Consider the following 24517-nt stretch of genomic DNA (forward strand, 5'->3'; position numbering starts at 1 on the left):
CATTGAAGAAATTGAGTTAATAATCCTCCCATGGCCTCTCTTTCCTCCCCTGGTCTCTCAACCTCTTTTCCGGCCAGGCTTCCCATTCTTTGCCTCCCCAGTCCCTGGCTCGTGGTTGGGGACCCTGGAATCCCTTCTGGATTCTGATGGCGGAAGTCACCTCCAGCAGAGTCTAGGCTTGAGTCAGTCAGACCTTTCCCCACATCATGTTATGGGGATCTTTTCCTTTCATTGGTGTGGGGCTGAAACCAGCACCCTTTCTCCTCTTGTCCCAACACAAAGTGTTCCCACAGGCCCTTTAGCAGGAAATGGAACTGCTGTGTTTTCTGGCCTAGAGTCAGGATCTGCCTCTTCCCCAAGGTAGTGGTGGCCTGAGAAACAGAGGGGAGGAGACACTCCCAGAGCAACCTGGGTTGGAACAAAGTCAAAGAGCCTCATGGTGCTGAGGAAACAAAGACTTTATTTTTTCACAGGGTCACACACAGGTGATGGGGTAGATGGTGCAGGTTCTGGCAGAGCTGGAGGTGGGCACGCTGTGGGGCCCTGGAGTGTGGAGAGAAGGAGCCACTGAGGCTCTCAGCTGCTCTCCAGAGACACCTCAGCGCCGGCCAAGGGCACAGATGCGGGTGCTGAGAGGGCACACACTAGGCAGAGGCCGGTCCCTGGAACTTTGTCTCCTCTCAAGTTGCTTGTCTCAGCATCAGATCCAGGTCAGCAGCAGCCCCCAGAGCTGTGGCCACAGCCCGAGCCCCCAGGATGCTGACCACTGCCAGTGTCACAGGACTCGGAGCTCTGGCGCCTGCAGCGGTGGGACCTGCGGTGGGGCCTGTGGTGGCTCAGGCAGCAGCCACCCTCGGAGGAGCTGGGGCCACAGCCGCCCCCAGAGCTCAGAGCACAGCCAGAGGGGGCTGGGGGCAAACACTGTGCTGGGCTCTTTGGGGGGCACTTCGGGGAGGGGCACTTGGGGGTGCACTTGGGAGGGGGCTGGCACTGCTGCTGGTTCTGCTGGCAGGACATCTCGGCAGGAGGTGAGTGAGCCTGGATTGGTTAAAGGAAAAGGTCAGCGCAAAAGCTCCAGGCCAGTGTCTCCTCCAGGAACAGTCTGATAAAGGCCCTGCTCCTCACACCAGCTGCCTCCTCAGCTATGACGCTCAGGAGGAAAACAGAAACTGCTCTCAACTTAAAATGAGCTGAAAAGACAGTTCCCTCACTTGGCCCTCTTTCCAAAAGGACTCCGCATCTGCCTGTCTTCCTGGAAGCATGGAAGCAAACGCACCCCTGTAGTAGCGCCTGGAGAAGGTCTCTGGCAAGTGTGCACCTTCCAGGGTAAGGAGTGGAGGGGATGCTGACAGCCAGGGCCCTGCCAGGTCACAGACCTGGATGCATTCACAGAGGTTCCTTGCTCACTGTCCCTCTCCTATGCCCTGCTGCCCTCCCAGGTCCTCTTCGTGCTGCTTCCACATCAGACACTTCTGAATCCCTCTTCCCCACTGAAGTCTGGGCCTGTCTTCCCATCACTCCCAGCTGAGGTCTGTCCCCTTATAGACACTCACCCGGTGCAGAGGAGGCAGGAGAAGTGTGTTCCTGAGGAGGCTGTGGATGGGGAGCCCAGGGCAGGAGCCCTTTTATCCTGTGCTGGGTTGTGACACAGGGACTGGGCATGCTGCTGCTTTCACAAGCAGGGGGAGGTGACAGTGCCACACACTCCCCTCCCAGGTCTGCAGCTTCTTCCTGCACACATGCCAAGATGCCTGGCAAGAGGGAACCAGGAAACCTTGATGACTGCTTCCCGGGTATGCTGGGGTCCTGCCATGTCTCCTTTCACTCATTCAGCTCAGACGCTTTAACTTTGGCTCTGCCCCTTGCATTTGTGCCTGACAGTGAGGATGTAAATAAAGATAGATGCATATGACACATTTTCTGATCTTGAGCATTTCAAGTTTAACTAGACAGACATCAGAGAAGTAAACATTTATCTTTGTTACCATGTGATCGTCCTTGGATATCTCTATCTTTCAGGCATTAGCTCCCATTGCTCTGCATAGTGCCAAGGGTCATGATTTGCTCAGGTATAATCAGCTCCTGTTGGTGATCTGAGATCACTGGACCATGGGAATGAGATGGGCTGAGAAATCAATGGAGGGTGGGATCCAGGCCCTGTCTGGGCAGGTGGGGTCCCGAAGCGAACTGAAACTAAAGTTATATAAATTTGCTGACAAAATACCACAATTATCTACAATAGTTGAGATCATGAGACTCATATTTAGTATAAAAAATCCAATTTTTTCATATTTAGTTTTCTGTGAGATATATGGTATTGATTATAAAAATGATCTATGAATGTAAAATATTGAAGATTATTATTGGAAGTTAGGAAGATGATTTCAGTGTGTGGCTTATGGTGAGGTTGATGATGGTGGGGATGTTATGTGCATGACATTTAATAGGACAGACCTGATAATTTCTAAGGTTTGTGTAGGATGATTTTTGAATAAAATTTGAATCCCATTTTTCCTGGATTGTATGATAGTACTAGAGGTGAATTTCTCATTGACCTTATTTCTACTATCACAATGACTGCTATTTTTTCCTCTGAATATTACATTCAGAACTGCTGCAAACATTAGTCATATATATTACAATTAAATGGCTTGGGCTAGGTAATTTTGGGGAAGGCTCAAGGAAGTGAAGTTTTGCTCTGTATTTGGTGCTTTCAGAAAGCGGGGGGGGGGGGCATTTATATGATTAGGTATCAATAATTTTTAGCTAGAAAGCAGGATTAATGGGGCAAGACTAAAGCTGCAATTGATAAAGAAGTAACAGTGCCTCATGGCACTTGAAAAATGGGATGTTTGATTGTTTTTTTGTGTGATTTGGATAATGCTCTTGTTTTGTTGGTGCTCAGAATGGTCTTATTTTTGTCTTGCTCCCTCATGTTCACAAAGTTAGCTTGTCTGATGTTGGAGTTTTGTGAACTTGCTTTTATTCAATCAGAGAAAACGTGGCCTACCTCCTAGAACCAACCCAGCTTGTTGCCAGCAATCTGGGACTGTTTCCCCCTGTCTCAGCAATGATTATGGGCCAGGCAATGGGAATAGAGCATTTAAAAGGAGAGGTATGGTGTCTCTTTTCAGGGAAGTTACAGTCTAGCAGATCAAAAAAATATAGAAGAATTTGTTACACCCGTGACACATGGCCCCCATATAGAATTCAAGTGCCATGGGGCATGTGAACAAAAAGTTAGAGTTTAGACTTTGCTGCAAAAGTGAATATTTCCCCATATCTTGTGATTATCAGGAGGTAGTCTTATCCTTACAATAGCAGCAAGGATGGAAGCCATTTTTCCACCATGGGTTCCAACCCTGAGTCATTGGTGATGGTGGGAGTGGGGGTGGAAGATAGTGGTGTGGGGTGGGATAGTAGAAGAGAGAAGAGGGAGCTGTAGCTGAAAAAGTAACACATACACACTTTGGGATAGTTTCAAAGGATCAAAATATTCTTGTCTATGACTGTCAATGGCCAGTTTTCTCTGTCCTTCACGAAACATCAGTGGATGTCTCTCAGGCTTTGTCCAAGCCCCATCCCTGGTGCCTGCCTTGGAAGGTTCCACACAGGACTCATTAATGAGATGAGGCTCATTCATCTCACCTCCACCTTGATGAGTTGCTCCTGCCTCTCACTCCTCCTTTTCCTCATGAGATCAGGTGCTCAGCAGGCCCCACACACAGAACAGCCATCCTGTGATGACAGAGAATCACAATAAGATCATGGCCTGGTCACTTCTCCCAGAGCAGGAGGGCAACTCCCCAAGAGTCACCAATCTTAGGAGTCCCATTCCAAGGAGCATTGGCTCTCTGTGGTCCTGAGACATCAAGGAAATACAGAGACTGGTCTGGCTGGATGAATCTTGGGAGAATTTCATGACTTAGTCATTGCAGTTGGTGTAGGAGTGGGCAGTGCAGGATCTCAGGTCCAGCTCCTTGGAGTACATTTTGGACATTCCATATCAGAAGGCAAGGATGAGTCAACAAACACGAAGTCCTTCCTTTGCTTAGAACTCCAAGTTCCTTGTCAGTTCTGTCTCCTCCCTCCCCCATAACAATGGCATTCCGTGGCAAGAAGCTGAGCCATTCTTAAGGAAAATGGGAAGAGGTAGTCAGAAAGTGTCACCTGACTAAGGATCTTATGTGGATCCCAGTTAACCTCTCATAGCTGAAGCGAGGCAGCTCCCAGAGCTGAGGCTTGGTGGGAAGAGACTGTAGGTGGGCCCTGAGCAGGATATGTGAGTGGCACTTAAGGAGCCACTTCGAAGTGGCTTGATACTACCCTTAGTTTTGCTTCCAGGACATCTTGGAGGAAGTTTAGTGACTCTAGAAGAAGTAAAAAAGCAAATAATTGCATGTGATTGTATCAAGTTAAAAAAATGACTCCCTATTTATTTCAGAGCTTGAGGCTCTGAACCCACAGCATAGCAAAAATTCCTGAGCAAAGAGGAGTAAGGAAATAGAAAGTGATGAGTTGAGGAATTCTGATTCCAGTGAGAACTGACAAAATCTTGGACCTCTTTTCTTATTTTGTTCACAGGCAGGAAATGGGTGGTGGGATTGGAAGAGGGTAAGGTTGAATCTTGTTTAGAGGGCAGCTTGTTGCACTCTCCAGCCCCAGGCCCTTTGCATCTCCATGGAAGGTGCCAAGAGTTTTGAGAAAAGAAGGAATTTAAGAACCCCCAAGATTGTCCAAATATCTGTACCTCAGGTCCCCTGTAGGGGCCCTTCTTGATTTTCATTCACTTATTCATAAAAATCACTTATTCTTTCAAACCATTTATATTGAGATATTACATGTTGTGCTGGGTCAAAGGTGAGTCAAGAGTGAAGAAGATGCTCCTCCATTCTTAGGCTGACAGGGTAGTGGGACTGACAGGCAAGTGATGAAATAAGCATGAGCCAGCTGAGGATGCTGTAATACATGTGTGTGTGTGGATAGTCCACATGTCTGAAGTCAGTTTTGGGGTGTCAGTCCCCTGTTGCTCTTCAGTGACTCAGTGAATAATGCACCGGATGTTGTCACCGGCTATCACTTGGGATGGTCCATGAGTTGAACAGAGATGTGGCGCCTGTAACCTGTCCAAGCACAGAAAACCCAGGCAGGGCAAGTAGGGGAGCTCATGGAGCCATGTGCCTCTCAACACTCTATGTTCCTCTTCAGCTCCATCACCCAGTCTGATATGAGAAAGCACCCATTTCACCTTTCATGAATAGTTCCTTCTAAACAATATCAATTGGTGAGGTCCTCAATATTCTGAAGGAAATGAGCACTCTACCATAGTTCAGGGTTAAGCCTACAGATATCCTCTCAGCAAGAGACTCCTTCTGGAGACAGAAAAATATCAGAGAGGAGGGTCAATGCTAACTCTAACTCTTCCCCCTTTCCATATCCCAAGCCCCAATTTTGTGTGACCCAGTACAATTCAGTCTCCCACAGGCACTTCAAAATAAATCATGGAATTCCTATGCTTTAAAGTGGGTAAGTTGTAAAGTGCAAACCTGTGTCTATCAGCAATAAGCTATAAAGTACAGAAAAGAAATATTTCATTAAAATTACTATTTAATTTTTAAAAATATATTTTTATTGAATTCAGAGGGGAGAGGGAGAGAGAGATAGAAACATCAATGATGAGAGAGAATCATTGATTGGTTGTCACCTGCATGCCCCCCACTGGGGATCAAGCTTGCAACACAGGCCAACGCTCTATCCACTGAGCCAAACTGGCTAGGGCACCATTTAATTTTAATATAAATGATTAATGTTTGTTGAAGTTCTGAATGTAATCTTTTTGAAAAAAATAGCAAAATGCAGTCACTGTAATAGTAGAAATGAGGTCAATGAGAAATTTATCCCTAGTACTATCATACAATCCAATGAACAACAGGGTTCAGATTTTATTCAAAAATCATCCTACACAAACCTTAGAAATTATCAGATCTGTTCTATTGGATATGATGCGCATAACATCACCACCATCATCAGCCTCACCATTAGCCACACATTAAAATCATTCTCCTGACTCCAAATAACTCTCTTAAATATTTCACACTCATAGGAAATTTTTATAATCAATATTATATATCCCACAAGAAACTAAATATGAAAAAACTGGATTTTTATACTATATATGAGTCTCATGATCTCCACTATTGTAGATAATTCGGGTATTTTGTCAGCTCATTTATACTAGTATAATTCTACTTTAGCTTCAGTTCTCTTGGGGGCTCCACCCACCAAGACAAGGCCTGGATCCCATTCTCCATCCATTTCCCAACTTGTCTCTTTCCCATGGTCCATTGGTCTCAGATCACCAACATCCCCAGAGATGAGGAGCTGATTATAGCTGAACAAATCATGACCCTTGGCACTATGCAGTGTAAATGGGAACTAATGCTTGAAAGACAGAGGTTTCAAAGGACAAATCACATGGTAACAAACATAAATGTTTACTTCTCTGATGTCTGTCCAGTTAAACGTGAAATGCTCAAGATCAGGAAATGTGTCATATGCATCTATCTTTACATCCTCACTGCCAGGCACAAATGCAAGGGGCAGAGCCAGAGTTAAAGCATCTGAGCTGAATGAGTGAAAGGAGACATGGCAGGACCCCAGCATACCCGGGAAGCAGTCATCAAGGTTTCCTGGTTCCCTCTTGCCAGGCATCTTGGCATGTGTGCAGGAAGAAGCTGCAGACCTGGGAGGGGAGTGTGTGGCACTGTCACCTCCCCCTGCTTGTGAAAGCAGCAGCATGCCCAGTCCCTGTGTCACAACCCAGCACAGGATAAAAGGGCTCCTGCCCTGGGCTCCCCATCCACTGCCTCCTCAGGAACACACTTCTCCTGCCTCCTCTGCACCGGGTGAGTGTCTATAAGGGGACAGACCTCAGCTGGGAGTGATGGGAAGATGGGCCCAGCCTTCAGTGGGGAAGAGGGATTCAGAAGGGTCCGGTATGGAAGCAGCACGAAGAGGACCTTGGAAGGCAGCAGGGCATAGGAGAGGGACAGTGAGCAAGGAACCTCTGTGGGATGCATCCAGGTCTGTGACCTGGCAGGGCCCTGGCTGTCAGCATCCCCTCCACTCCTTACCCTGGAAGGTGCACACTTGCCAGAGACCTTCTCCAGGCACTACTACAGGGGTGCGTTTGCTTCCATGTTTCCAGGAAGACAGGCAGATGCGGAGTCCTTTTGGAAAGAGGGCCAAGTGAGGGAACTGTCTTTTCAGCTCATTTTAAGTTGAGAGCAGTTTCTGTTTTCCTCCTGAGCGTCATAGCTGAGGAGGCAGCTGGTGTGAGGAGCAGGGCCTTTATCAGACTGTTCCTGGAGGAGACACTGGCCTGGAGCTTTTGCGCTGACCTTTTCCTTTAACCAATCCAGGCTCACTCACCTCCTGCCGAGATGTCCTGCCAGCAGAACCAGCAGCAGTGCCAGCCCCCTCCCAAGTGCACCCCCAAGTGCCCCTCCCCGAAGTGCCCCCCAAAGAGCCCAGCACAGTGTTTGCCCCCAGCCCCCTCTGGCTGTGCTCTGAGCTCTGGGGGCGGCTGTGGCCCCAGCTCCTCCGAGGGTGGCTGCTGCCTGAGCCACCACAGGCCCCACCGCAGGTCCCACCGCTGCAGGCGCCAGAGCTCCGAGTCCTGTGACACTGGCAGTGGTCAGCATCCTGGGGGCTCGGGCTGTGGCCACAGCTCTGGGGGCTGCTGCTGACCTGGATCTGATGCTGAGACAAGCAACTTGAGAGGAGACAAGAAGCCAGCGGAGAAGCCCCCGCTGGACCCAGCCTCTCCCAGACTCCCCCTGCTCGCCTGCCCAGCCTGAGCTGGGATGTTCCCAGGGAGAGTGTCCACCTCCAGCCGATCTTCCGGTCTGATGTCCGGGATCTCACAACCCTCCCACCCTCTGCACGTGACAATGATTGGCAGCGCCTGGGCCTGTGAAAAAAATAAAGCTTCTCTTCCTCATTACCATGGGTGGCTCGCATGTCATTTCATTCTGTCTCTCCTCTCAGTTCCTCGCTCAACACAACACAACTCAGAGCAGAATCTTAGTTTTGGACCCGGGAAAAATAGATCAGTTTCCCCTCCACCCATAGAAGGTCTGTGAAGAGATTTTAGGTTGGAATGGAGATAGAAAGAAGGGTGAGAGTCATATTCCTTTGAGTCCTTGCAACTCTCGGTGAAAGGATTGATTTTTCCTGTGAAACCCGAGTGGGTGTTGATATAATCTGGGAATTGGCACTGTATGATATGGGACTTGTATATATTTTGATAAGTTGTTTCTGGGTTCTACTTAAGTAACAGGGAATCAGGAGGCAAGGAAACAGAAAATCGGCGAAGGAAGGAGACATATGCCTCAGGAAGGAGAGTTAACTCAATGGGCTCCATGAAAATTCAGGAGATGGGAGGTGAGAAGTATTTACATTAATGAGGTCTAGCGCAGCCCCACAAATGAAAGGAAAAGATCCCCATAACATGATGTGGGAAAGGGTCTGAATCAAGCCTAGACTCTGCTGGAGGTGACTTCCGCCATCAGAATCCAGGGGTTGGGGAGGCAAAGAATGAGAAGCCTGGCCAGAAAAGAGGTTGAGAGACCAGGGGAGGAAAGAGAGGCCATGGGAGGATTATTAACTCAATTTCTTCAATGAGGATCTGGAGAAGAATGACGAGAGATAAAACTGAAGAGGCTGTAGATACAGGGGAGACGTTGGGCTCTAAAATATCTGATGTGAGAAAATTGGAAAGAAGAGAAACATGGAACTGGGAAATGGTCCTGGTTTTAAAAATAAAGATAATCTTAAGATCAAATATTTCCTTAGCACATTTATGAGCCAGGAATTGGTTCTTGAGTTAATCCTCCCAACAGCGCTGGGATGTGGGTACTCTTATTGTCTCAGATACGGAAACATCATCATCACCACACATTTTGTCAACTTGCAGAGCATCCCAATGACTCAAGAGAGACTAAAACGAGGTATTGCAAAAGCCTCTGGCCAAAGTCTCTTCTCTGATGCTTTTTATGACCCCAGGCTGTACTTCTGAACTAAGAAATTTAAGAGGAAATGAAAATTGAACTTAAGCTGGACAGATGCTCTTTCCTATTTGGGCCTTTTGATAGAAGAGAAGACTGACTCTTTTCTAATTGGATTTCTATGGCATCTTGTCTCTGTGTAATCATGGAAGAGAATAAACTCTTTTGACAAAAACTTCCTCAAGGATGTCTCAAGAGATGAATACATCTCTCAGAACATGTTTAGGAAGAGGCTGAGGACAAATTGAGGACCCATGGCCTTGTCAGTCACAGAACCCCTCAAAAGTCCAATAAAGATGCTTATTAACCCCATGCTCCTCTTGTTGCCTCCATTGTGGACCCTCTGCTTCCCTCTCCTCTGATGGAGGCCTGGGCTTCTCTTACAGGCCCTCCTAGCTCAGGTCCTGCACTTGATGGACATTCAGCTGATTTTGTGGAAGCCAGTAAAAGCTGATTCTGAGTAGGCTATGGACTGAGAAGTCCAGGGCAGGGACTCCTGGGTTTGTGATGCTCAGCATGGGTATGTTGCTGGAGGAGGGTGATAGCACCTAATGCTCCCAGCTCAGTTCTGAGCATAAGACAATATGTTTGACAAAAGGGAACTAGGAAACCCTGGTACTTGCTCAAATACTTCCCACACAGGCCTACATGTGTACTTGACAGAGGCCATGTCCCATGTTCATACTTTGCAGTGGAATGTAGTCTGGAATATGACACACATGACCTAAAATAAATGAATTGTCTAGCTGGACAGACAGACAAGTGAATAAGGAGTCTACTCCCTGTGATAAGTGCTATAAAATGAGTGACTAACTACAACGTCCATAGCTCTTTGGGTGCCCTCTTTTTCTCCTGCATGTTCTCTGGTAAAATTGGGCACCTAATATAATAATCTCTTGTTCTTGGGAGTGGTGACTATGCTGAGAACACTGGACATTCAGGGTGAGCTGTGTGTGGAAAATGGATGGAGGGGTTAGGCCAGGGGAGGTGGGCTCAAGAGAGAAACTTGCTGGCACTCAGGAAGGAACGTGGGACACCTGGGCAGGACAGGTGTGGAGCCAACTCAGGGTTCAATCGAAGGGTAAGTATAGAGAAGGGAACTACAATTGGAGTGATAAGAATCACAATTAGCGTATTACAAAAATCCTTGCGATTAAAATTTTATGCTGAATTATATTGAACTGCACTGAGGTTTTTGTCTGGGATGTAGATATGGGATCTACCTGAGATTAAACACAGCCCAGAAGGCAGTGCCTGAATGAAAATGAAACTTTCGTTTTGTAACTCTGAGTTCAGGTGTTTGATTAAGCAGTTAGAAGCCTGTTCGATCGAAGGGTAAGTATAGAGAAGGGAACTACAGTTGGAGTGATAAGAATCACAATTAGCATATTACAAAAATCCTTGCGATTAAAATTTTATGCTGAATTATACTGAACTGCACTGAGGTTTTTGTCTGGGATGTAGATATGGGATCTGTCTGAGATTCAACACAGCCCAGAAGGCAATGCCTGAATGAAAATGAAACTTTCGTTTTGTAACTCTGAGTTCAGGTGTTTGATTAAGCAGTTAGAAGCCCTCTGGAGATCTCTGTTCCAAGGATTTCTCCCGGGTCTTTCTCCCTTTCTACTACCAGCCAATCAGTAACGCAATTCCAAGGCTCCAGCCATGTTCCCCTAATTGCCTTTAGAACCTTCCTTCTTGTTGTAATTATCCACGACACCAAGAAATCAGTGTTTTGTGGTCAAACAGACTGTGAAATATTTCACAAGATTTCAACCCCGAAAAACTTTGTCTGTAAACCTCACCTCACCTCCAGGCCCTCAGTTCCTATGAGTCACCTGTGGGTGATCAGGAATCCATCTTCTCTCTTCTCCACAGTGTCCCAGGCTCCAGCATTCCCTGTGGGTCAGCTCAGGGCCTAGAAGTGCTGAGGAATGGGTGACATCACTGAGCATCAAATGCGGGGTTTCATGTGCCAAGGATAGAAGGCAGGTGGGTGGTGTTGAAAGGAAGAGTCATTAACTCACAAAGGCATACACCCTGACCTTACAGCATCCAGGAAGGAGGAGCTAAGCAGTTACAGAGAGAGGAGGATGGGCTTTGAAGATTAGAGAGAAGGAGATCCTTGGAATAACCTAGAACCTTCTATAGGAACTTCTTAGAAGATCAAGTCCCATGAAGTAGAGGAGAGACAGTTGGAGGGTGTGAGCATCTGTGTGCTATGCACCTGTCATCCACAGAATAACCCTAAATCTTTCTGCCTCAATTCTTCCCTCCTTCCCTCCCTCTCTCCCTCCTTCCTTTCCTTCCTCTTTTCCTTCCTCCCCCCCATCCTTTCCTTCCTTCCTTAACATATGTTGAGCTGATCCAGCTTCTTGTAATCTCCATTCTAAATCCTCCATATCTTTCAAGGCAGGTACCAAGAGTTTTCCTATGAGAAAAGTCACAGGACTCTTCAATACCCTGTCTTAGCCTTCCTGTAGGCCTGCCATTTTATTTTTTTTCATCCATCCATCCATCCACTCAGTAATCAAGCAGGATGTGTTGCACTGCTATGGCGGCACATCATGCATTCTGCTATACACAAGAAATTGGGAAATGAGTAAGATTTGGTCCCTGTTCTTGAGTAGATCACAGTATACTGGGGCAAATGCACAAGTAATACAATAAGCATGATCTGATGTGGTCAGTGCTGCAACGTGTGTGTGGCGTCCACAGGCCCCAGGTCAGAGCCTTTGGGTATCAGTCCCTTTTTGCCTGCAGTAACTCTGAGGGGGAGGATGCATCCAGAGGTTGTCACCTGCTATCATTTAAGGGTTTTAGTTGAGATGAAGTCATGGGCCTGTAAGAACAATGCTTGGACAAGTGGTGGGAACAGAGGTGGAGATCCTTGGTCTGCCCGTGGGCAGCCAGCCCAGATGGCAATGCCAAGAACTCATAGAACTTGGGGGTCCTCCCAGGAGGGATAACACGTTGCTAAGGGTGTTACTGAGGGGACACTGGAGAGATCTCAGACAACATGTAAGGGGCTGAATAATGAGCTTGATAAGCATTCATTTAAAGTCAGAGATTCCTGAGTTTGAATTCTTGCTTCGCCACTAAACAGTTGGTATCTGGAGAAAGAAAAAGCTATAAAGTGATGGAGGCACCATAGACCAAAGATGTGAGGAATAAAATCACAGAGACAAGAAATCTAGCTGCAGTGACACGGTTTGCTAAGACCAAAGATGTGAGGAATAAAATCACAGATAGAGACAAGAAATCTAGCTGCAGTGACACGGTTTGCTAACTAAGACACATCTGAGGACCATTGTGTCAGTACCATAGTGACTGTGATATTTATTCTAAGAGCTCCAAGAGTAGTTTGGGGAGGGAGTGATTCCAGTTGGCGAAGGCGGCTTAGGGAGATTGGCTGAGCTATGAATCATATTTAATGGGTGTGGTGATGATGAGGGTGAAAGGGTGAAGCTTATGTACACCAAAGTAGGAGTGATTGACCAAGAATTTTGGAAATTACCATTATGTAAGCTGTGTGGTATTTTTCCATTGCATTTTATTTTAACATTAGAGATGCATTGTTCTCTGAAACATCACCTTTAAGAATGAGACAAGTCACCCTAGCCGGTTTGGCTCAGTGGATAGAGCGTCGGCCTAAAGAAGGGTTCAGTTTCTATTCCAGTCAAGGGCACGTATCTTGGTTGCAAGCTCTTCCCTCCCCAGCCCGGGCCCTGGTCAGGGCACGAGCTGGAGGCAACCAATTGATGTGTTTCTCTCACATCGAAATTTCTCTCTGTCTTTCTCTCTCTCTGCCACTCTCTCTAAAATCAAAGGGAAGATATCCTCGGATAAGGATTAAAAGAAAAAAGAATGAGACGAATCTTTCAAATCACAAATATTCATTACAATATTGACAAAGCATTATAGTTTTTTATAAACATTGATGAAAATTATGTGTCTGATTATCCTGTTATAGGAAGACCTATAGGGGTAACTATCCCTTTTTAGGTGATCAAATAAGTAATATTCATGGGAAGAAAGGAGCACCCCTGGGAAGATGTCTTTTCACTGTGGCTGTGGCATGAGGGAGGTGGGGAGACTGGGAGGGCCTGAGGACAGAGGCCTGCTCACGCACTAACATTGTCTCATTAGCATGAACAGCTTATCCCTCTCCTTCCTTGGCTTTTAATGTGGAAGCTAGCAAATGCTCATGTTCTTTTTTGTCACCACCAAAGCCACTATCTCTGTGTCAATATGTTATCCAAACTGGGGGTCTTCTCCGGGTGTATTAAACTAACACCATGTCCACTCAGGCCCAGAGGATGAAAGGCCGGCTGCATAGAGAGCCACCCTGTTTCACTCTGCATTGCATGTAAACTGGGAACTGTCACCCACAGATGCATTTGAATGTAAGCTTCCTAGAGAAGAAACGTTGTCTCTCTGATTCTCTGCTGTATCTAGTGCCTAGAATTGTGTCCATCATAGGTGCTCAATAAAAATGTATTTTTTTATTGATAATTTTTTTTATTGAGTGGATAAATGGGTCCAAGGCTAGGACTTGGTGTCACCCTGATGCAGTCTTTGGAATCTATTTTTTTCATTGCTGGGACCTCTTTTTTTTGTCTCACTTTTTATGATGCTCTTTATTACTTTTAGCTTCCCAATATCTCTTTGGTATCTCAGCCAGGACCTTTATAAGTTGACCCTGCTCCCTTTTCTCATCACTCAGATTTGACTCAACCACGAGCGGTAATTCTGTCAGTTCTTTAGAGTGGCACTTTGAGGTACTTCTGAGCTTCTAAGTCTTCTTCTAAAGCCCCGGGCAGATGGTGTGTTCTAATTCTCCAGTTTTCCCAGGCCATGGTGGACTGTTTCAGGTCGGCACAGAGCTGTTGGGCTTGTGTGTTGACTGTGCTAAAAGCCTGGTGTTCAAGGTTTTGCAGATCCTATCTGTAGAGGCATAGCCCTTCCTGGGTGCCAGGCTCACCCTCTCCTTTGCAAGACTCACATGTTTCCTGCCCCTGGCTGAGCATCTCTGGTGATTTCTAGCTGAATTTAAACTCATGGCTAGAGCTGTAGCTTCTACTTCAAGGATTCATGTCCCAGTTTGTTAGACCTGGTTGGTGTGTCTGGTATTAAACTTCTTCAGGGTCTTTTTAATCCCCAAGTTTTAATAATTTTCAGGCTTGATAAAATCTTTCTTTAATTTAATGAACTTATGAGATTTCCAGCCCCTCCCCCCACACCCCTGCTTGCTCTACTACTCAGTTCTTAACATCAATTTCTCTTAATATTTGCCATTTGATTGTGGGTTGAGCTCTATAACATTTCTCTGGCTTTCTGGCAGTCCAGGTAAGATGTTACTCTTGGTTCATATGTAGGAACATTATTTCAACCTCAGCAGCATCTGAGTTTTATAATTTAAGCCAAAACATGGGACTGTATTGAGCTTCATGGTTGCGTAGAGTTCAACAGTTAATGAATATTTACTCCTTAGATTACATTGACATTCTCATGTTCTCTTTTTCATTCTTCTAAATTTTCATCTCACATACATCAATTATCTCATTGATTAGACTCACAGCCACATTGCTCCCCCTAGACCTCATTAATGTAAATACTTCTCACCTTCCATCTCCTGAATTTTCATGGAGCCCATTGAGTTAACTCTCCTTCCTGAGGCATATGTCTCCTTCCTTCGCCGATTTTCTGTTTCCTTGCCTCCTGATTCCCTGTTACTTAAGTAGAACCCAGAAACAACTTATCAAAATATATACAAGTCCCATATCATACAGTGCCAATTCCCAGATTATATCAACACCCACTCGGGTTTCACAGGAAAAATCAATCCTTTCACCGAGAGTTGCAAGGACTCAAAGGAATATGACTCTCACCCTTCTTTCTATCTCCATTCCAACCTAAAATCTCTTCACAGACCTTCTATGGGTGGAGGGGAAACTGATCTATTTTTCCCGGGTCCAAAACTAAGATTCTGCTCTGAGTTGTGTTGTGTTGAGCGAGGAACTGAGAGGAGAGACAGAATGAAATGACATGCGAGCCACCCATGGTAATGAGGAAGAGAAGCTTTATTTTTTTCACAGGCCCAGGCGCTGCCAATCATTGTCACGTGCAGAGGGTGGGAGGGTTGTGAGATCCCGGACATCAGACCGGAAGATCGGCTGGAGGTGGACACTCTCCCTGGGAACATCCCAGCTCAGGCTGGGCAGGCGAGCAGGGGGAGTCTGGGAGAGGCTGGGTCCAGCGGGGGCTTCTCCGCTGGCTTCTTGTCTCCTCTCAAGTCGCTTGTCTCAGCATCAGATCCAGGTCAGCAGCAGCCCCCAGAGCTGTGGCCACAGCCCGAGCCCCCAGGATGCTGACCACTGCCAGTGTCACAGGACTCGGAGCTCTGGCGCCTGCAGCGGTGGGACCTGTGGTGGGGCCTGTGGTGGCTCAGGCAGCAGCCACCCTCGGAGGAGCTGGGGCCACAGCCGCCCCCAGAGCTCAGAGCACAGCCAGAGGGGGCTGGGGGCAAACACTGTGCTGGGCTCTTTGGGGGGCACTTCGGGGAGGGGCACTTGGGGGTGCACTTGGGAGGGGGCTGGCACTGCTGCTGGTTCTGCTGGCAGGACATCTCGACAGGAACTTGACCTTGAACAAATAAAAGACATTTTGAGCTCAGAAGCTTCAGAAGTTTCAATGTCTCCTCCCCACAGCTTTTGTCAAACACTCATCCTCCATGATGACCAAGCTGCCTGCTAAGCCTCAGAAGGGAAAGAAATGGGAACACAGAGGGGCCACATGCATTTGGATAAAACACCTTCAAGGATGCCAGATGGACCATGTGCACCCCTGACAGCATACTCAGCAGGAATGGGAAGGCGTCCTCAAGACCTTGGCGTTTGGGGCTCACAGTCCCCTGACAGGTGCCTGAGTGGCTCCTTCCACACCATCATCCCCGAACCCCCTCCACTGCTGCCTCTTCCCCCTGGTTCCATTCAGATCTGAGCCCCTCTTCCTACACTCCCAGCTGAGGTCTGTCCCCTGCCAGACACTCACCAGATGCAGAAGAGGCAGGAGAAGCTGTTCCTGGGGAGGCAGTGGATGGGGAGCCCAGGGCAGGAGCCCTTTTATCCTGTGCTGGGTTGTGACACAGGGACTGGGCATGCTGCTGCTTTCACAAGCAGGGGGAGGTGACAGTGCCACACACTTCCTAGTTGCCTCCCTCAGTGTCTTCCTGGGCAGGAGCCTAACGTTTTAATATGATGGAACCAGGATGTCCTTGTGACTGCCAAATACTTCCCATTCAAGTCTGCCTTGGACCTGCGGCTGTACATTCATTCATTCATTCATTCATTCACTTCCATGCATGGACACAGGCTCTTTTACTTCATTTAGAGGTAATAATGTAGAGATACTTACGACATGTGTCTTCCCTTGAATATCTCACAGCCTAAATGGACCATCACTTAGACAAAGAACTATAATGGATCTGGTGAAATAGATACTATCATAGGAGTGTTTACAAAGACCTCAAGCCCAAGAGTCCAGCTTTTGGAGGTCATTGCCCCATCGCTCTGCAGGCCCCGAAGGGAGATGGAGCCTTCAGATGCTCTCTAGGGGTGACAGCTGGGCAAGGTCATTGTCGTGTATTTGGTTTACATAAAGCTTAGCTATTATGAGGTCTTAGCCATGATGAGGGCAAATGCGGCTCACCAACCACCTCTAGCATTGTCAGCTTCACAATTTTCAACCATGTTTACGAAATGGCTCATTTTTATCATGTGAGCAATTTTTCTTTAATTTTTCCAGGCAGGAGAATTTCTAGTGTCAGAATCAAAAGGACATATGCCACAGTCAGGAAGACATAAAGCCACAATGGAAAAGAGGATATTTTCCTCTCCATCTTCCTCCTCCTCCTTATAGTCAGTCTTCTTTCTCCTTCTTCTTAAGAATATCAGTTGTGAATATTGTCACGGCTAGAGTTGTAAGTCCCTTCTCCATTCTAACTCCTCTGCCATATGGGGATATGAGGTCCTCTTAGGAAATTTTCTGCCCTGGACAAGAACTGGCTCTAAGCCTTCTTTTAGCCTACATCACACTAGCAGAGAGGTTAAACATTACTAGTAAATGAGCATTTGCCTTTGGGATGACTGAGCCCTAAGGCAACAATGTGGGTGCAACACGAGCTGATGTTGTCTATGGGTTCAAGACGAGCTGTAGAAGAAAATAATTATTTTTTCATGTCATGTCGTTTCCCAGAAAAAAGTACAGAGGCCGTTTTTAATCCCAGCGATGTGCGATTTTGAGTTGCTGTGGGGCTGCACTTTGTGTGTGACACGACCCCCCGTCAGTGTGGCCCAAACTGTTTCAGAACCTGCCAGCAGAAGGGTCTTATACCCAGCCCAAGTCCCCGTCTCCGTCCTGGTCTCCATCTCCTGATGCTCCCATTCTTCTGCTTGATTCGGATCACCTTAATCTCACACCTCCCTCACGAAGCCTCCCTCACCTTACACCCTCCCTGTCCTTCTCAGAAGAGAGTCCACGGTGAGCCTGAGATGGCACGTGAGCCTGAGGTGACAGAAGATGCTTGAACCTATGGCCCAGAGCATGAGGTGACTCCAAAAGTGGGGCACTTCGAGGATGTTTCAGGAGCCCTCACATCCTTGAGGAATCTGGAATAACATGTGGAGAAGAAGTCTACCCGGTTGGTCTGAAATGAGGATTGTATGACCTCATAACATGTATGTTAGCTCTGGGACAGGAATTGCTTTATCTGAGGTCCAGCTTCAGGCTGAGCCTTCTGAGCAGGGCATATTAGTAATAAATGAGCAACAAATAAATGAGGACCTGCCCTCCTCCTTAGTGACTTATGACTGATGCTGCGAAAAGGGGAAGATGAGATGAGCAAGCCTGAAAGCAGTGTGCTAGGAAGATATTTATTCCTGGAGTTTGTCATTGTCTTGTTTTTGGCTATTAAGTGCATCGATTTGGATAAACAAATCCATGGTTTGTAATATATGCTCATCATTGGTCCATGCAAGGTCCTCTTAATTAATTTATCCAACTGCTTATCTATCTTCTATCTATCTATCTATCTATCTATCTATCTATCTATCTATCATCTATCTATCTATCTATCTATCTATCTATCTATCTATCATCTATCTATCTATCTATCTATCTATCTATTATTTAAGGAACAAATACAAAAATCCACCACACAAGTGAAACAAGAACTCTAATAGTAAGGTACATCTAACTTACTATGTACCTTATCCCCTACCAGCTCCTGCTGCTGTAACTACCACCTTGAATTTGTATTTATCATTCTTTGCTTCCTTCTTGTATATTTTTATCACATTTAATATTTGTATTCCTAAATTGTATTATTTTATTCTATTTTTAAGTCAGATTTCTTGAGGTATATTTTACAAACAGAAAAAAATCACCCATTTAAAGTATGCAATGCTATGAGCCTTGACTAACATACACCAATGTGTGTACACCACTACAATTAAGATAAAGAACAATTCCATCCCTGGAATATATTTCCTCACGACCCTATGGAGACATCACTCCATGGCTTTTCTCCTCAGCCCTCCCCCATACCAGACCTTGGAAACTACTGATCTATTTTCAGTCCTTATAATTTTATCTTTTCCAGAATGTCATATCATTGGAATCATATATTATGTAGCATTTAAAGTCTGGCTTTTTTTCCCCACATAGAATGATACACTTGACATTTATTTTGTTGTTTCTTATACTAGTAGTTCATTCCTTCTTTATTGCTAAGAACCATTCCATTGTATGGATGTATCACATTTTTTAATTCATTCACCTGTTGAAAGACATGGGCTATTTCCAGTTCAGAGCAATTATGAGTAAAGCCACTATAGACACTGACGGACGGGTGTTTCTGTGAACATAAATTTTATTTCTCCTGGTAAAAACCTAAGGGTAGGGTTTCTGGGGCAAATAGTGTATGTTTCATTTTTTAAAGAAACTGACAGACTGTTTTCCAAAGTGGTTGTACAATTTTGCTTTCCTGCCAGCTCTCACTGAAGACCTAGTTGCTCCACAACCTTGCTTGTACTTGGTATTGTCAGTTATTACTATTGTTATTATTTATTTTAGCCATTCTAGTGTGTGTAAAGTGGTATCTCATTTTGTTCTCAATTTGTATTTTCCTAATGACTAATGATGGTGTCTTTTCATGGGCTTGTTTGCCACCCATATACCTTTGTTGAAATGTCTGTTCACATATTTTGTCCATTTTCTTATTATTGATTTTTAGAATTTTTATATATTATGGACATACGTAATTCACCAGATAAGTATTTTTAAAATATTTTCTCCAAGTCTGTGACTTTTCTTGGCATTTTCTTAAGTGTCCTTTAAAAAGTAGAAATTTTAAATTTTGATGAAGTCCTATTTATCAAGTTCTTTTTTGAAATGACTCCTTTTTGGTCATACCTAAAATTTTTGGCATACCCCAAAGTCATAAAGATTTTTTTCTTGTTTTACTCTAGAACAGCCGTGGGCAAACTACGGCCCGCGGGCCGGATCCAGCCCGTTTGAAATGAATAAAACTAAAAAAAAAAAGACCGTACCCTTTTATGTAATGATGTTTACTTTGAATTTATATTAGTTCACACAAACACTCCATCCATGCTTTTGTTCCGGCCCTCCGGTCCAGTTTAAGAACCCATTGTGGCCCTCGAGTCAAAAAGTTTGCCCACCCCTGCTCTAGAAGGTTTATGTTTTACATTTTGAACCATATACAGGGTATCCCAAAAAATGTATACACACTTTGAATAATTATAAAAGCAGTTTTTATTAAAATACATTTCATTTTCAAAATGTAACAGAAGCTACAGACTTTGAGTGTATACATTTTTTGGGACACCCTGTATATTGAGTTAATATTTATATGTAGCATCAGGTACAAATCATTTTTACACATAAGGATGTCCAATTGTTTCAGCACCATTTCTTTCTTTTTTATATATGTTTTTATTGATTTTTAGAGCGAGAAGAAGGGACAGGGGAGAGAGAAAGAGAGAGAGAGAGAGAGAGGACTATTGAAATATCAATGTGAGAATGAAACATTGATCAGCTGCCTCCTGTATGCTCCCTACCAGGGATGGAGCCCACAACCCAGGCATGTGTCCTGACTGGGAATTGGACTGGCAACATTTCGATGCACTAGACGATGCCCAACTAGCTGAGCCACACCAGCCAGGGCCCTCAGCAGGGTCTTAAAATAACTCATGGGATCACTATGCTTCAGTGTGGTTGAGTTTTAGAGTGAAGTGAGAAAAACAAAATTGTCTAAAGGTAGGAAGCTAGTCCTATAGGTTTGAATGGTCATTAAAGAGCAAAACACATATCCTACAAAAAAAGAATCCATTCAAAATCATTTAATTAACTATGTGTGCTGCTTTATTTCCTGCTTTTTACCAGTTAACAAAAGGCCATGAACATTTTTCTTTGTAAGAAAATACAAATCTATGATATGATATTATTACAACAGCAAAAATTATGTAAATTACATATGGTTTATTAAAGTTCATAGCCCTAATTATATTTTTTACTATAGCTAGATAGTATAATAGATTCCAATGTGCAAATAGTTTTGAGTTTAGGTAAATTCAGTAAGAAAGAAATACACATTTTTAACTCTGGTCAATGTCCTTATTTGTCCATCAGCACCTAGTCGGGTCTGCTCCCTTCATGCCTGAAACTCCATGCTGCTCCCTGGGTACCAGGAGGTCATCCGAGGGCTCACTCCACAAGACAGGGCCCTGCACCAGTCCTGTCCCTTGCCCACATCTCATTGCCAGGAGCTCACAGGGAAGTAGTCACTTATATCTGAAGATCATGGTCACTAGAACATCCTGGAGACACTGTGCACATTAAATTACATGTATCACTTGGAATTGTTTTGTAATTTATTAATTGCCCGTGTGGGTCTCTCGGTAGAATGCAAGGACAGAATGTTTTCATAGTCATCCTTGCTCCCAGGACAGTACCTGAGACGGGCTAAACCGAGGCATGGCAGCTGGGAGAAGGCAGGAAGCAAGGAAGGAAGGGGAGTGTCAGGCTCCCAGGAAGCCCGGGGGGTTATGTGGACAGTCATCCTGCTTCCTGGTTGAACCTCATTAGTTGGACGTTATGCAAGTGCTCAGGGAAAAGGCTGGAAGCCTAGTCCTAGAGGTGCACCCAGCTGTCCCCTCCCCCTGCTTGTGAAAGCAGCGCATGCTCAGGCCCTGTGTCACAACCCAGCACAGGATAAAAGGGCTCCTGCCCTGGGCTCCCCATCCACTGCCTCCCCAGGAACAGCTTCTCCTGCCTCTTCTGCATCTGGTGAGTGTCTGGCAGGGGACAGACCTCAGCTGGGAGTGTAGGAAGAGGGGCTCAGATCTGAATGGAACCAGGGGGAAGAGGCCCACAGTGGGCAGCAGTGGGGGATGGGGATGGTGAGGAAGGAGCCACTCAGGCACCTGTCAGGGGGCTGTGAGCCCCAAAAGCCAAGGTCCTGAGGACGCCTTCCCATTCCTGCTGAGTATGCTGTCAGGGGTGCACATGGTCCATCTGGCATCCTTGAAGGTGTTTTATCCAAATGCATGTGGCCCCTCTGTGTTCCCATTTCTTTCCCTTCTGAGGCTTAGCAGGCAGCTTGGTCATCATGGAGGATGAGTGTTTGACAAAAGCTGTGGGGAGGAGACATTGAAACTTCTGAAGCTTCTGAGCTCAAAATGTCTTTTATTTGTTCAAGGTCAAGTTCCTGTCGAGATGTCCTGCCAGCAGAACCAGCAGCAGTGCCAGCCCCCTCCCAAGTGCACCCCCAAGTGCCCCTCCCCGAAGTGCCCCCCAAAGAGCCCAGCACAGTGTTTGCCCCCAGCCCCCTCTGGCTGTGCTCTGAGCTCTGGGGGCGGCTGTGGCCCCAGCTCCTCCGAGGGTGGCTGCTGCCTGAGCCACCACAGGCCCCACCACAGGTCCCACCGCTGCAGGCGCCAGAGCTCCGAGTCCTGTGACACTGGCAGTGGTCAGCATCCTGGGGGCTCGGGCTGTGGCCACAGCTCTGGGGGCTGCTGCTGACCTGGATCTGCTGCTGAGACAAGCGACTTGAGAGGAGACAAGAAGCCAGCGGAGAAGCCCCCGCTGGACCCAGCCTCTCCCAGACACCCCATTCTAATATTCCCAGGCTGGTTGCTGAAATGTTCTTGGGGGAGGGGGGAGCACTCCCCAGAAGATGCGAGGCATGTATTTTCCAAGTTTCTGGGCAACCCCTCCTCTCAGTGTTATCCCCTGTGTCTAACCAGGTAGAGAAATAAAGCCTGTTCTCTCCACCTGACTCTCACTTGTTGTTTGACTGCTTCTCCCAAGGCTGCTAGGGGGCCTGCCTCCTTCAGCTCCTGAAGGTCCAGCATCCCAGCCCCAGGAGATGTTCCTGATGTGGGGCTGAACCATGAGTGGGTGGGGCTTTTCTCCCAGGAGAGGCCCTGGGTGACTTTGAGGGTGGGAGGGAGCGGAGCGGAGAGTGGTTGCTGAGAACACTGTCAGCAAAGGGCTGACTTTTCTTGTGTCACAGTGTGGGGAGCAATTATCTAACATTGGATCCCCTGTCTATATTGAGGTGGTAGAGACGATCAGAAATTGAGAAGAATGAGACCAAAGAGGACGGAGGACCTGGAGGCAGAAAGAAAGGTCTAAGGGAGGAAGATCAAGTCAACCTACAAATGACTGACTTTAGAGAGAGAGGCAGCCTGCAAAGTTAGTCAACTCTGAGGAAACTGAACTAAGGGTTTTCCTTGAGGGAATAGATGGGGTGTTGTGCAAAGGGAGGCTCTGAGAAAAGTGAGAAGAAAGAGAACATAGGAAATGTCTCAGGGGATTACAGATTGGAACCCGGTATATTACTCTAACCTCAGATACCTGGTTTGAAAATATTTCCTCTCACTCCATAGGTTGCATTTTCACTCTGTTGATTGCTCATTATGCAGAAGATTTTAAATCTAATTTAGTCCCACTTGTCTATATTTGCTTTTGTTGCCTGTGAAATGATAGCCAAGAAATCACAGCGAAGGCTGATGTCTGGAAGCTTTTTCCCTGCATGTTTCTCTGGAGATTTACTTTCAGGTCTTAGGTTTAAGTCTTTAATCCATTTTAGGTTAAGCTCAATTTCTTTCTTTTTTTTTTTTCATCTGAACATCCAGTTTTCTCAACACTGTTTATTGAAGAGACTGTTCCCCATTGTGTATGCTTGGCACCATTGTCAAAGATCAGTTGACTATATATACATATATACCTGGTTTTATTATTAGACTCTATTCTGTTCCATTGGTCTATAGATCTATCTTTATGCCAGTATAATACTGTTTTAATTACTGTAGCTTTGTAATATTTTTTTGAAATCAGGATATGTGATGACTCTGGCTTTATTTTTTTTCTCAAGATTGCTTTGACTATCTGCAGTCTTTTGTGGTTTCATATAAATTTTAGAATTGTTTTTCTATTTCTAGAAAAATGCTGTTAAGGTTTTGGTGGGGATAAGAACTACTATATGATCCAGCAACCCCACTTCTGAGTGTATATCTAAAGAACTGAAATCAGGATATGAAGACAATTGTAGTCACTGGAGTTACACTTTCCATAACTATTACAACAAAAATGACATACTCTTTGTCTCAACAATTAAAATGTTTATCTTAACTCATAAAACACTTGTATATGCACACAAGGAAGATTATTAAAGCAGGTCTACAGCAGCATTTATAGTTAAGGAAAAATTAGTCTAAATATCTAACATTAACAGGAAAGATGTAAACACTGACATCTTATTCAACAAAGATGCGGTAAGGGAAAGAGGAGGTCTAAATGTCAAGGATATTACCTTCAGCGAACATGCCCTTTACCACCACCAGGTGTCACCTGTAGAAGCAAGAGCAGGCGGAGGTTGACTCAGAAATTTAGTCACTGATGTCTCCAACATCACCATTATCCTCTTCAGCATCTATAAATTTATTATAAGTTAACATCTAATTTGCATCACTTGCTTTCTACAAAGTTCTTCCTGTAATCGCTCTTTCATTCTTTGATTATCTAGTAAAGAGTCACTGGAGACCTCAAGTGAGGTAGGCATTGTGTATTGTATATAAAGCTTTTAAACCAGTGGAAGAGTTAATATTAAATAGTTACAATAAGAATTGTGTATACAAGCACTTCATAAGGAATTTAAATTAGTTTGAGGTCAATAAAGTCTAAAATGACTTGGATTCTGTAAACTGATGGTCATTGAACACCAACAGGAATCCCCACCTTCAGGTGTGGAAAAGGAAGCTTTATGCAAACAACTAAACTGTGATACAAGTGCTACATGTCTGTGTGAAAGTGCTACAGCACTGCTATGAAAACAGTGCACTGTGAGGTGGAGGGTGGGTTGGGGG

At 45.5% G+C, this 24517-nt stretch overlaps 4 protein-coding genes across 5 annotated transcripts in view; 2 read left to right on the forward strand and 2 right to left on the reverse strand.

Annotated features, from left to right (window-relative positions):
* Positions 1-1579, reverse strand: part of LOC102246811 (late cornified envelope protein 3D-like) — a 16843-nt gene extending 15264 nt beyond the window's left edge. Inside the window, exons 1-2 of one of the 2 annotated variants that reach the window (XM_005880630.2) lie at positions 1554-1579; positions 670-1038 (exon numbers count right to left, since the gene is read on the reverse strand). In XM_005880630.2, the coding sequence (XP_005880692.1) occupies positions 712-1017 (306 nt within the window). In that variant the 5' untranslated portion in view covers positions 1018-1038; positions 1554-1579 and the 3' untranslated portion in view covers positions 670-711. Of the gene's footprint in view, positions 1-440; positions 1039-1553 lie in introns of those variants that run through there. The other variant, XM_014528622.1, reaches the window with a different exon arrangement.
* Positions 1-16194, reverse strand: part of LOC102247425 (late cornified envelope protein 3D-like) — an 18398-nt gene extending 2204 nt beyond the window's left edge. Inside the window, exons 1-2 of the mRNA XM_005880632.2 lie at positions 16122-16194; positions 15357-15713 (exon numbers count right to left, since the gene is read on the reverse strand). Coding sequence (XP_005880694.1) covers positions 15391-15696 — 306 coding nt within the window. The 5' untranslated portion in view covers positions 15697-15713; positions 16122-16194 and the 3' untranslated portion in view covers positions 15357-15390. The remainder of the gene's footprint in view (positions 1-15356; positions 15714-16121) is intronic.
* Positions 6876-7943, forward strand: LOC102247132 (late cornified envelope protein 3D-like). Its single transcript, XM_005880631.2, has 2 exons — positions 6876-6905; positions 7422-7943. The coding sequence occupies exon 2, from the start codon at positions 7443-7445 to the stop codon at positions 7746-7748; it is 306 nt and encodes a 101-aa protein (XP_005880693.1). The 5' UTR covers positions 6876-6905; positions 7422-7442; the 3' UTR covers positions 7749-7943.
* Positions 16195-21361: 5167 nt separating the features above from the next.
* LOC102247707 (late cornified envelope protein 3D-like) lies at positions 21362-22425 on the forward strand. The gene is made up of 2 exons (XM_005880633.2): positions 21362-21434; positions 21847-22425. Exon 2 carries the CDS (start codon positions 21864-21866, stop codon positions 22167-22169), a length of 306 nt encoding a protein of 101 aa, XP_005880695.1. The 5' UTR covers positions 21362-21434; positions 21847-21863; the 3' UTR covers positions 22170-22425.
* Positions 22426-24517: the final 2092 nt, after the last annotated feature.

Source organism: Myotis brandtii, unplaced genomic scaffold (assembly GCF_000412655.1).
Source record: "Myotis brandtii unplaced genomic scaffold, ASM41265v1 scaffold643, whole genome shotgun sequence".
Classification (NCBI taxonomy): domain Eukaryota; kingdom Metazoa; phylum Chordata; class Mammalia; order Chiroptera; family Vespertilionidae; genus Myotis; species Myotis brandtii.